General features: G+C 40.6%; 1 protein-coding gene across 2 annotated transcripts; it reads right to left on the bottom strand.

Annotated features, from left to right (window-relative positions):
* Positions 1-284: 284 nt before the first annotated feature.
* On the bottom strand, positions 285-12,627 carry dpp3 (dipeptidyl-peptidase 3). 2 transcript variants are annotated; one of them, XM_080866846.1, is made up of 19 exons: positions 12,425-12,627; positions 9,299-9,448; positions 8,996-9,140; positions 8,788-8,877; positions 8,427-8,564; positions 8,078-8,152; positions 7,857-7,947; positions 7,634-7,764; positions 6,713-6,843; positions 6,422-6,480; positions 5,602-5,796; positions 5,403-5,515; positions 5,210-5,302; positions 4,996-5,058; positions 4,753-4,877; positions 4,009-4,129; positions 3,587-3,766; positions 3,021-3,183; positions 285-2,044 (listed from the first exon to the last, which is right to left on the bottom strand). In XM_080866846.1, exons 1-19 carry the CDS (start codon positions 12,583-12,585, stop codon positions 1,902-1,904), a joined length of 2,367 nt encoding a protein of 788 aa, XP_080722972.1. In that variant the 5' UTR covers positions 12,586-12,627; the 3' UTR covers positions 285-1,901. The 2 variants fall into 2 exon arrangements, with proteins under 2 accessions (XP_080722972.1, XP_080722973.1); XM_080866847.1 differs by lacking the exon at positions 12,425-12,627 and adding an exon at positions 12,133-12,358.
* Between the last annotated feature and the right edge of the window lie 33 nt (positions 12,628-12,660).

Here is a 12,660-nt window from a genome sequence, read left to right as displayed (position 1 = left end):
TTAAAAGGGAAGCTGACACTTTCCAGACTTTATCAAAAGGTGTGAGCGTCACAGCAGAGGCCTTTGTGTCAAAGTAGCTGAAGATAAAACACAGAAAAACATGAAGGTGATTTTCCTGGCCTGGGATTTTATAAAAATATTCCACAGTACATCAAAAACGAAAAAACCATTAATCAACATATGAACATTACCTCTAAAGTTACAGCGGTTTTATTAGAGACACGGCGTTTTGCATTTTGTATAATTTTAAAAAGTTTAAATTTGTTCAGAAGCCTATTGAACGGCAGAAATTAGGTTTTCTTTTCGGAAGTAAGTAAAAGGGGAAAAAAAAAAAAAAAAACATCGGCCGACAGCGCTGTAAACAACGGTAGACTTGTGCGTAACAAGCAAGCGAATAATGCAGAAAACAGATTTCGGGGATAGACGGGAAACTGTTCTTGAAGTACACTGAGAAAGAGAGAGAGAGAGAGCTGTGCATGAAGTGTGATTTTTATCGTGGTGGAAGCAAAACAGCAAAAGTCAGAGGGAATTCATGACGATGTTTATATAAAGCGTAGTTTGGATCTTCTTTTGCTGCTGGTTCGGTCAATATTGTTTGGAGAGAGATCAAACTAACAGCTTTAGAATCAGCGCAAAAAGGGCGTAAACACAAAGCGCGGACCCGCCGAAACATCAGAAGCAGCGAGCTGTCGGCTTTCAGCCTCGACCGTGTCCGTGCCGTCGGTGAGAAAGGCGACATCTCACCGATTCTGATCCGTCGGCGGGTCCGCGCTTTGTGTTTACGTCTTTGTGCAGAAGCCGTGTACCTGCTCTCATTTACTGTTTTAGATGTTTGGTGGTGGTTGAAATTTTGTGAGGTTTCACCTGAGATTCTGGAATTTTGGGCAAAATACATTTATATAAAAAAATCGATTCAGGATTTTAATGAATGATATCACGTTATCCAAGCCAGAATTGATTTTAATCAATGAATTGATTATTAAAACCCACCCCTACTCCTGATACATCCGACAAACAGGGCGATGGTACAAAAGCATCTAACGAGCAAACAGCTTAAACTGCCTTTTAATTACTAATCCCTGGGATTACTTCAGAATGCCAGTAGTTTCTTCAGGGTGACTCTTTATTGTTAACGTGTAGTAAAAGTGAGTTTATGAAAATGAAACCTGCTATGATTCTGGAAGGAAAGAAAAAATACCACACAGATCTTATCAAATTGATTTTTTTTTTTTTATTTGTTCAGATTCAACATCAAAAATACTTACTAGTCCAACTCACCAGAAAGAGGAATAACACTAATCCAATATGCCTTAATACCAAACTGGGCAAAAAAAAACCCATGAAGTATTACTTTGCCTTACAGTCAACATTAAGTTGTCACTGGAGCTAGTTAACAGTCCTAAACCTCTCAAGTCATTAACACCGAAATGGGCATAAAACTAAAAAGGACCAGCTGTGAAGACTGTAAAATCTGTAGCCATGAGTTGACTGTAAAAAAGTATTCACTTCAATCACTTTGAGTTACCATAAAGATTTGTAAAAGCATCTTTTCAATGCTTTAACTGTTTTTAAGTGTCAGGGTTACATTGGTTTAGTTCTTACTTCATTAGAAAAGTGTTTGCCAAAGACATCTGCAAGAGTGATGAGCTATTAATAATCATCTCACTCACACAGTGTCTGACAATTGTCATCAGAAACAGACGTGACACGGAACCAGAGTGCTTAAGAATCAGTTGGTGCTTGAAAAGTTGTGGCTGCTCTGGTTCTATGGCTTTATTGGATGTAAGAAAGAATCATTCTGCTATTGCATACAGTTGCAAAGAAAGAAAAAAAGAAGAAAAATCTGATTTCTGTTGGTACTTTTTGGAAATTGCAAAGCAGATTCTCCCTCCCTCCACATATCAACACCAGCAGGGAGCGTCTTGTTTGCTCAGCTCCAGCAGGCCGGACTCCAGCTGCTCTGCATCGTCTTGGAAGCGCTCGGTAAAGGAACGAATCAAACCTGCTGCGCTGCCTTCGTATTCCACCAGCTCAACACTATCCCCTGGAAATCAAACACACACAGACTGAATGATTAACTCTGGCAGAACAGAGCTAATTCACTTGTTTGTATGCTTGTATAACTGTTGTCTGTCACAACAAGTTGAACAGTTAATATATTTTTAATGCCATTTGATTTGATATACCTTTATTAGTCCCACAAGGGGACATTTCATAAGGCTGCCGACCTATTGCACGCAATGGCGCCGCCATCTTACCCTCCGACCATAAGACAGGTCAGAGAGGTATATTTGTACAATTGTTAATATTTCTATGCGAGGATGAAGCAGTGCCATTACAGATTTGACACGTAGTCTTTAAGCAAACTCCAAAAAGGTATTTTTGGAAGCTTCCAAATAAAACTTGGATATAGAGAAGCGTAATCATCCTTTCCATTCATTACCTCACAACACTATATTAATCAGATTTAACATTTTAGGATCTGTAAAATCACATACATTATGATTTCTCCTTTTTTCAACTGAAAATAATGTAGACATTGAACTCAATCAAGTCAATATGTTTTATCCAACCAGATAAGTTTATATCACAAGTTTTTTGCTGCAAAATGAGATTGACTCTGTCACCATAAGACCATCTATCAGTCTGTAATTGAAAGGGGAGATAAGCTGCCAAATGTATTCAACCTGTGTCTGATAAATCAGTCCAAGTCAGACTGCGAATGTTTGCAGAACACTTGCCTTCTATCAGCCAACCTGTGCAATTGCCTTGCGATCAGTTGCAATTGGTAACAGAATGTCCAAAAGAATCACATTCTGAGCCCTCTTGTTTGCAGTATTCCAATAGTGTTTTAAAATTGACACCTTACCATGCAAATTGTCGTTTCGTTTCCCCCGATCCCAACCCTAATCATCACATGCTTATGAATAGTTTTATAGAAGTGAAAACAGCTAGACCGGTTATCAAACATAAATAAATAAATCAGACAGCACCCTGTTAAAACAGAGTCATTTCCATACCGCTGATTCTTGTGTTGGCTTGAACAAACATCTTGCGAGCCTCCTTCCTCAGCAGCACCGTCTCGCGCAGGCGCAAAAAGTTGTGAGCGCCAGTGTCGCTTACAGTGGAGTACTTGTCATAGAAAGCCCTGCCTCCTTCCACGTCTGCCGTCGACTTAAAGACCTACAAATCAGTTTACAAACTGTGGATTCAGCTTAACAGCATACTGAATGAAATCAACAGAAAGACGACAATAAAGCTTAGATGATGGCTTAGAGTAAACTTAGGTGGAAAGTTTGGATCAATCTAGTTGCAAAACAGGTTACAAAAGCTTGACTCATTTCATTGTTTTGTTCAACCCTCAAACTAAAATCCTAACTATAAGTTACTGCAAAAGTAAATAATACACAAATTCACATTTGCCATGGTGCACCCAATTAAGTTTTAATATATATATTTTTAAACATAAAACACTCAACTGCTAATCAAAATTGTTGCTGCTTAATTTAGTGGTGCATGTAGCTGTCAAATCGATTCTAGTGAATTATTCTATTTTGCATCCATTGATTGGAGAAGTATTGATTACCTGCAGTTTACAAAGGAACCTATGGATGGCGTTCTTGCCCACGGTGGGGATCTTGCTTCGGTCCAGTGTAATTTGTGCATCGGGCTTGCCATCTTCTCCCGTTACTTCCTCCAGGCCCACCAGGCCCTCTCCAGCCTCCAGCAGCACGCGTAGGATGACGAATCGAGCCTGCATGTGAGCCTGACACAAACACATAACGCCACATATAGTTGACGTACTGTCTAACAAACAAACTGAAATTTACCATCAACTTATTTATAAAAATGACACAGACGTATCGAGCTGAGGCTGTAAGAAACACATAGTCAACGTTCTGTATGCTTGATTGTAGAAACTGTTCAGCTAATACTTTGCAACTTTGAAGAAGAAGTGAAAAGAGGCCACTAGTAAGAGGAAAACTGCTCAGTGAGCAGACACATTACCTGTCTCCAGCGCTTGCTCTCAGGTGTGTAGAACTCCAGGCCCAGCAGTCCCGCTCTCACCATGCTGAGCCAGTTTATGTACACCACATCATCTGCATCCTGACCCTCATGGCCAAAAATACTGGCAGAGAAACACATGGATGTAAACGCACCGACCCCACAGAGAATCAGCCACACTCTTGGACATACATAATGACCACTACCTCCAACCCACTTTTATATATTTAACAAAAAAAACCATCCATGTCCAAAAACTGGAGTAAGACTGAAAAATAACTGTAAAAGTGGACTGAAGAGCTGCTTAAAGTTTCCAAACATCCAAATAAAGTGGGCACTATTTCACTTGGCTCTGGAGTTTGTTTTTTTTTAATATTCATTACATATTTAAATAGATTGAAAGCCTTTGTTTTTGTTCCCAAAAGATTCTTGGATCCCACAAATATTTTTCCAGCTGCAAAAATCTGTCAGTTTATGGAAATTTGAGGGAGACTTTTGAATCCAAATGTGACTTTTATTTTCTTATTTATACAGTTTATTTGATCTCCTTTTTATTTTTACTTTATGTGCAATATTTGCTTCTCTACATGAAATATTGAGGAGATGCTGAGCCTAAGAATTTCACTGCTGGGAGTGATTGTTACCTGTAGATGCCAATAAGAAAACTTTTTGGTTAAGGTGGGATGTGTAAGTTAGTTTAACATATATAATACATATTTATTACAAGATACAGTGTGCAGGACATACCTGAGCACTTGTTTGTTGAGGCACAAATAGAGTCCGACACACTCAGCGCGGCATTCTTCATAAGAAGAAGCAATCGTGGAGAACTTACTGTCCCAGGTCTCGCTGCCCCGATACCAGCTGGACACCTGAAACACATGTTCACACATTAAGTCTCTCTTTTATTCAGCAACTGAAAACTAAAGCATGAAAATGGCCATTAGATTTTAAAACCAAACAGAAAGGTGCACACAAAAACAAACTCACCGGTTCACCAGTCTCTGGGTTGATCACCTTACTTTGGTCAAAGTTAAACTTGCCCATGTCATCCTATGGATGGAGATTGAGGACACACAAACTAGATTTATTCACTGATTTTTTTAAATTGTCCAGAAAAAAAAAAAATCATTAAATGAAACATTTTACAAAGAGGAACGGGCTATATCTGCTGCTCTTAACACACCACAGGAAGTAAACAGACCTGGACAAACAGCTTTCCGCTCCCGTGACCCAGAAGCTCGTGAAGTCCAACCTGCACTTCGAACGACGGGCCCTTCCATTTGATAAACAATTCCTGGAGAAAACAGAAGGATCAGGAGAATGTATTATTACACAGGTGTGTGAATGGAAAACAGAGATGGTGTTTAAGAGAATCAGAAAAATGTGTAAAATACCTTGTCACCCTCCTCCAGGAAGGTCAGTTTTTCCTTTTGCGTTGCATAGGCTACAGCCAGCACGTTACCAAGCGACACGTTTTTAAAGCCCTCTGTCTGTCTGATGTCATCGTCTATATACAAACAAACAAACAAGCTCAATGCTGTAATCAAGCTGGACTCAGCTGTTTGACAGTGTCAGAGATTTCTGCGCACGTACAGTTGGGGATGTTGATGCCAGCTGGTATTCCACTCCCAGCGAAGGTGAGAACGTCCAGTGAGGTGAAGTCCGGTTTAAGGAACGTATCCTTCTCAAACTCCTGCGGCCAAGGCAACTCAGGAAGCAAGACTTCTGCTGAACTCACCAGTTTGGCGAAACGCTCACTCATCGCCTTGTTCACAACGGCCACAAAACCTAAAACAGCATGACGCAATAAACTTAGGAAATCAAATCCACCACGTAATTTTTTAATGCTCATTTCCAGGTCTGTATTTTTATTTTTCGACTCTACTGGAGTAGTTTTGCATGACTCACAGCTTAAATTGTTATTCATCCGTCCCTTGGTGCACACACTCAGATTTTCCACCGTTTCAAACAAGCTTTTTTAGCTCCCTTCCCCCTCCCTTTAACACAAATTTTTGCTGATCGGCATGTGCCTGAAATAACCATATAAGGGATCGCCACTCTCACTGACATCACACAGAGCCAAGAGTAGGTTGGGAGAGAAAAAAAAATCCTTATCAGTCTCACACTGATAAGGATTCATGGACACTTGGACATATGTTGCCCAAATTAGATCCAGCATTTCAACAGTAGTACTAAACAACATCCTTTACAATGCGTGTTCATTTAAAGACCACAGGCTGCAATTACTAATGGGGCAAAACACAGAAATGTATCCAGGGGAGATGCTAAGTCCATCTACTTAAGTAAGCTCAGCCAACCAGCAGGAAATAAAACCCGAAGAGACCCATAAGATCACAGCTTGCACAGCAATAGTCATGACAGTATCGCTCTTCTTCATCAGCTTGGCACTTACCTTCAAACTCTCCTCTGGAGCCAAATGGGTCTCTGTAGCTCTCGATGAAACCTATATAACTGAGAGGAAGCAAGACCGGGGAGGAAATGAAGGGATAATAAGGAGTAGAGTGAAGAGCGGTATTCATTCACAGTGCAAAGGTCAGAATGAGTTTTAAGGGGAAGTAAATAGGCAGGAAATATAATAAATCAATTTCACTGAGCAGCAGAATTTAAACGGTGCTAAAATAGTCCCTCTCTAAAATTCATCGGGATCTCATAAACGTACTGTGCTGCTGATTAGTGGACTCACCTCTCCACAATTGGCCCCTTGTCTTTAATCCAGTAGCGCGAACCCTCTTTATGTGCGTCAATGGAGCCTAAGGTGAAGCTGCGTGTGTACTCTTCAAGCATCTTCCTCTGGTTCTCATTGGCAGCATAGGCCTGCAAGACATTCACAAACAAATTCTCTTTTAACAGGGGTTGGGCAGGGCACTTTGTCACACTTGCAACTAGTGCAAAATGCTGCGGTACAACCTTTAACTGGCAGAAGGAAATTTGACCACATCACTCCGATTTTGGCCTCTCTACAGTGGCTTCTAATTGAATTTAGTATCCGTTTTAAAGTCCTTTTATTGGTTTTTAAATCTCTAAATGGTCTGGCACCTGTTTATTTGTCTGACTAATGAAGCCCCATGTCCCCATTCGTTCCCTTCGGTCAGCTGAGCAGTTGTTGCTTTCGGTCCCAAAGTCACGGCTGAAACTTAGAGGAGACCGAGCGTTCTCTGTTGCAGCGCCGATGCTTTGGAATAATCTTCCTCTCCATATTAGACAACTACATCAGTGCCAGTTTTTAAGTCCTTATTAAAAACCTATTTTTATTCCCTGTGGGTAACTGACATTTTTATTAATTTTATTGCTACGTCTGGTTTCTGCTATTTTATTACTATATTTATATTTGTATTGTACAACACTTTGGTTTACCAGGTGTGTTTTTAAAGTGCTATATAAATAAATGATGATGATGATGATGATGATGATGATGATGATGATGATGATGATGAACGAAACAAAACTTATTTTGTAACTAGAACTCTGACAGAAACATTTTTTGGTTCACTCAATCTTCTCGTAAAGACAATTACTGATATTTTACTAACCCAACTTTATGTTTTAGATTTAAATGATAAAACTGGTATTCATGTAAGCTCCACTGCATTCTTAGCCGTCTCACCCGTGCTTTTTCAAGATAATAGCAGACTTTTTCCATGACACGGCTATAGTCTCCCCTCTTCACAGTGAACTCTTTGTCTTCAAAGCTGAAGCTGCCACAACAGGACTCGCACTCCCCATCCACTGCGCAGTCTGTGAACCAATTATTTATTTATTTTCATTAATATATATTGAAATACTTTTTGCATGCCATTTTGTTTTGGCTTTTTTAACTGCAGTTTGACCTTTTTGCACAGCTGAAGCCAAGCGGACCTCATAGCAGGCTTTCCCTCCGTCTTCCTTCTTAAACAGACGCGTGTTGTAGGCAGACAGTTTCTAGAAACAAGCGACAAGAATAAACTGAGTAAGACTCAAAGGCAGATTAAAAACACATTTATCATAAGAAGGAGATTAAAAGAGATAAAAGAAACAATAAAATATTTATTTTAGATGTGAATTTGCTTACTTTTGAGTCGAGGAACTTCTGAGCCAGCTCAGCATCCTCCAGGCAGCAGTTTCCTGAGAAATAGGTGGTAATTCCCTGAAGCAAACAAAAACAAATTGAGTCAATGAGCCATGCATCCTCTCACAGGGAACAAGCATATTTACTGCTTTCCTAAAAAGCAGATAAAATCTCAGAATTAAGGGGGGGAAAAGAAGAAGAAGTCAAAATAAAACCAAAGAGAACGAAACTTTTGCAGCTGAGGCCAAAACCATTTGTCACATTTCTCCCATCTATGAAAACCACTGGCTATTTAATCAAAATTGTTAACCAGCCAGCCTGCACTTGGCTTTAAATGATTAAAAGATCCCACCTTGTCGCCCAGCCCCAGCTGTTTCTGTCTGTTTTCCAGCGAGTAGAGGAGACAGGAGCAGCTGTCCCACAGAGCCTCCATCTCAGCCGGCTGCTCCTGAAAGGCCTGGCTGGCCCAAACCAGCGCTTTCAGCTTGTCCTAGTGTACATGCCACAGATGCAGACAGATAAACACATCAGATTACACTATATCAGGCACACTTGTTCTGAACACCACTGATATCTTTCAGGTTTCTAAAGTTACATTTCGTTAGCTTCGTGTTTACACTCTACGAAGCTGCTTTTACAGTTGTCCTCAACCTATAATCTGGTTAAAAAGTATCTAAACTAGATTGACAACTCTTACTACAGGCCTGTTTTACCTTAGGCAGATTTGGGATGAACTTTGTGTCTCCAAAAGACTTGTAGTTGCCCATGTTTGCATACAGACCTGCTGCATACACCAGAAAGGCCTGAATATCATAAACGAGAAAACATCGAAGAAACATTTTTATATGGCTGCAGCCGTTTGTGGATGAAAGCTTGTTTTAGAAAGAAATGAAACGGCAGAGAGACGGCGAGGCCGTGTACCTGATACTCCTCAGAGCTGAGCCCAGCTGCTGTGGCGACCTGTTCCAGCTGTGCAGGCGTCTGCTTCCTGAAGATTCTCTGCAGCAAGACAAAGATGTTTGCAGACTCGGGGGATGTCTGCAGCAGTACTACCAGACCGCCATACCTAAGACAAACGTTCAAACAGATGTATTTACATTTGTTATTTTTAAAACCAGCAGGACGGCAAATTTTAAATAACCTGAAGTCTTTTGTTGTTTCAAGAAGGTGAAACATGTAATTTCAGAGTGTTGACATTCTCACATTTTTGCATTAGTAACATACCAAGATGCGCGTGACAGGTAGTGGGCGTACATCTTCTCCTGAGGTGAAAGCAAACGAAAGGCCTCGCTGCAGTCGAGTGCGGAGATTCCAATGTCATTTGGGAGGTAGTACTGGGAGTCCACCATCTTGAGTCTGAACGTTACACTCGTGCTGTATTAAAATAGCAGGAAAGGAAAGTGGGGAACATGTTAGGAGGAAATGTGGGACAGCAAGATAAGTGGTGCTTCAAGTTAGAACCTACAACTTTCTTCTTTTTTTTTTTGTTTAAACCGTGGGTATTTGCACACCTGTCTCTGTCAGGCAGGACATGCAGTGTAGAACAGCTTGTGTACGATACAAACACACTGATATTTACTTGCAACAGTCCTACAGATACTAGAATGACTTCTATGTATAATTATTTTAAGAGTCTTTTTAAGAGTTGGGTTTGCCAGCTTCTTGTCCTTCCTCTTTTGGTTGGTCCCTTTAGGGGTCACCAGGTCATCTCACCTAATATCTAGCATCCTCCTCTACCACACCAATCCTTTTACTTCTTCTGTTGTTGTTGTCTTCTTTTTCTCCTCCCTTTGCAGCTCCATATTCAACATCCTTTGTCCATTATATCCACTATCCCTCCTCTGCGCATGTCCAAAACATCTCAGCCTTGTCTCTCTAACTTTGTCTCCTAACTGGTGACTGTTAGCTCATTTCTGAACTTATCCATCCTGAGAGGTGAGGGTGGGGTGGTGGATAGGTGTGGAAAGGGGGGGAGACAAAGGGGATGGGTGTGTGTCTTTATGTAAAACTGATGTCTGTGTGTCCCCTTCCATTTTAATATCCATCTGATTTTCACTCATACTCCTCTTTTTACACATCATACGCTCACACACCAACACATACACCGAACGTTTCTCTTTCAATGCAGAGGGCACATGGTTGCCATTGAGATCTGTAGCCTTGGGTCTTCAGGCCCCCAAAAACTTCTCTTTGGCTTGTTGGTTGCGTTATTGCAGTTTCTTGCCATCATTATCAAGTACATTATCATGACACGCGTGCACATTTGAGCAACCCACTGTGCTTTTCTACATGTGCTCTGTCACCTCTTTAGTTCTCTTATTTTCTCCCCCTCTCTTTTTTCTTTCCGTCTTTTCCCCTACCTGTTAGCTCTGACATTGATATATTTTGGAACTGCTGTGAAAAATAATAGTATTAATAATAATAATAATTAATAAATAGATAAAGGAAGAAGAAAAATGAACAAGCAGCCTATAGAGCCGGGATGGGGGAACTCCAGGCCTTGATCCAACACAGCTGATTTAAATGGCTAAATTACCTCCTCAACATGCCTTGAAGTTCTCCAGAGGCCTGGTAATGAACTAATCATTTGACTCAGGTGTGTTGACCCAGGGTCCTATCTAACACAGCACGACACAGGCCCTTGAGGCCTGGAGTTCCCCAACCCTGCTATAGAGAGTCTACAGAGCTCCTCAAGCAAACATGTTTGTCACAACAGTATATTTAGATCATAAATGTAATTGCAAAAGCTGCCAGACCGGACAGGCTTAAAAAAAAAAAAAAAACATACCAGGTCTCACTCTTGCACATCTTCCCTTTCAGTTTTGCTGCTATCCTTTTGTCACAAATTATTCCAGGCACTCATCTCCACCACTCCAAGCTCAACCCTGCCTGCACTTGCTTCTTGACCCCTCTTGTGCACAGTTCGTCCCTTTAACATCTTTACTGCCTCTACTTCATGCATCTTCACTGTTAAAAGTGCTTCCTTCTTATTCACACACACATGTATTCTTGTCTTGCTTCAAAGACTTTCATTACTCTTGTCTCCAGAACATACTTCCACCTGCTCTATATTCTCACTGCAGCCCCCAAAGCTGGAGACTCCCATCTGATCTCATCTGTCAGCCTGTCCATCAATGCTGCAAATAAGAAAGGGCTCAGATCTCTGATGTAATTCTACCCCCACCTTAAAATCATCTGTCACCCCTACCACACCTCACTTACCTCATGTCCTTCACCACCCTCACATTCTTGTCTGCCACTCCTGAATTCTTATCTAGTACTATAGTTGCTCTCTTGGTACCCTAATATACTCAGATTTTCAGTTTGCAATAAAACACAAAAGGACTTCACCTAATGATTTTAGTTCCCAAATAAGTTTTTAATGATTCTTAGAAATTAACACTAATTCTTTAATAGATTGCCCTGTTTACATTTTTTTTTTTTTAATATACTTCAATTGGGAGCTGTAGTGGTTAAAATAGAGCATAGTGCAGTGGCAAGTAAATTAAGATAAGATAAGCTTTATTGACATTGTAAGCACAAGCGTACAAAGAAACTGGAATTACATGAATTGAAGTGTGGTTATATTTCATATAAATATATTTCGGAGAAGCAGTAAAGAGAGAAGCTTTTGTGACAACAGGCGCTGATCGTCCAGTGAACCTTGACTTGCAGGACCGTGGCACAGATTCAAAATCAGTTAATATTACTCGAGCCTGTTTTATTTTCCGTTTCACTTTCCCCCCCAAAAAACTACAGTAACTGATATGAAGAGTCTACACACGAAAATAAATCCTGATTGTGTCTCTTTTAAAACCAACACAACGATAGTACGTGTCTGAATTAAGTATGAATACAGAGGCTACAGCTAACTGAATAACGTTAGCTTCCTGAGTGCATGCTAAGACGGCTGCATTTAATAAAGACTCGGCGACTTCTGTAAACAAAATAATTAATCACAAAATGTGCAAGTCATTAATCGGTATGACTGTCTGCTAACTGATACACAAGTGAGATAAATATAAATAAAGGTAAAAGTCAACTCAAAAACTCGTTACCTTGATTCCGTTATAGCGCTGAGCGAATGTCAAATTGCAGTCTCACGCTGCACACTTCCTATATTCATTCAACGAGAGAATCAGCCCTCAGCCAATCAGAGGTTGTATATCGTGGCCGATGGAAACTTTAGCCAATCACTGAGCAGCTATGCCGAGCTTTTTAACGCGTTTCACATTGTGAATTTGAACAAGATTAAGTTTGAAGAACACCGCCGTTAACCACAGCAGGAAGGCTCAGGAAATGCTAACAAGAAACAGAGACTATAGCAGTCAGATAAGTGTGTATATGTACCCAAGTCTTCGAAAAGGTAGAGCACATGACGAGGTGGCCGAGTGGTTAAGGCGATGGACTGCTAATCCATTGTGCTCTGCACGCGTGGGTTCGAATCCCATCCTCGTCGGTTCCATTTTACAAGCACGAAAAATTTTGAACATTGTTCGTCCCTGATACATTCTCCCTTAATGCTGCTAAACATGAGTTATTCAGTCGCACAACCGGAACATCGAAGGGTCAGAATCCTACAAACT

The sequence above is a fragment of the Rhamphochromis sp. 'chilingali' genome, assembly GCF_963969265.1.
Source record: "Rhamphochromis sp. 'chilingali' genome assembly, chromosome: 19".
NCBI classification, from domain to species: domain Eukaryota; kingdom Metazoa; phylum Chordata; class Actinopteri; order Cichliformes; family Cichlidae; genus Rhamphochromis; species Rhamphochromis sp. 'chilingali'.
Note: the sequence above shows the minus strand (reverse complement) of the source record. Positions and strands in the feature narration are given on the sequence as shown.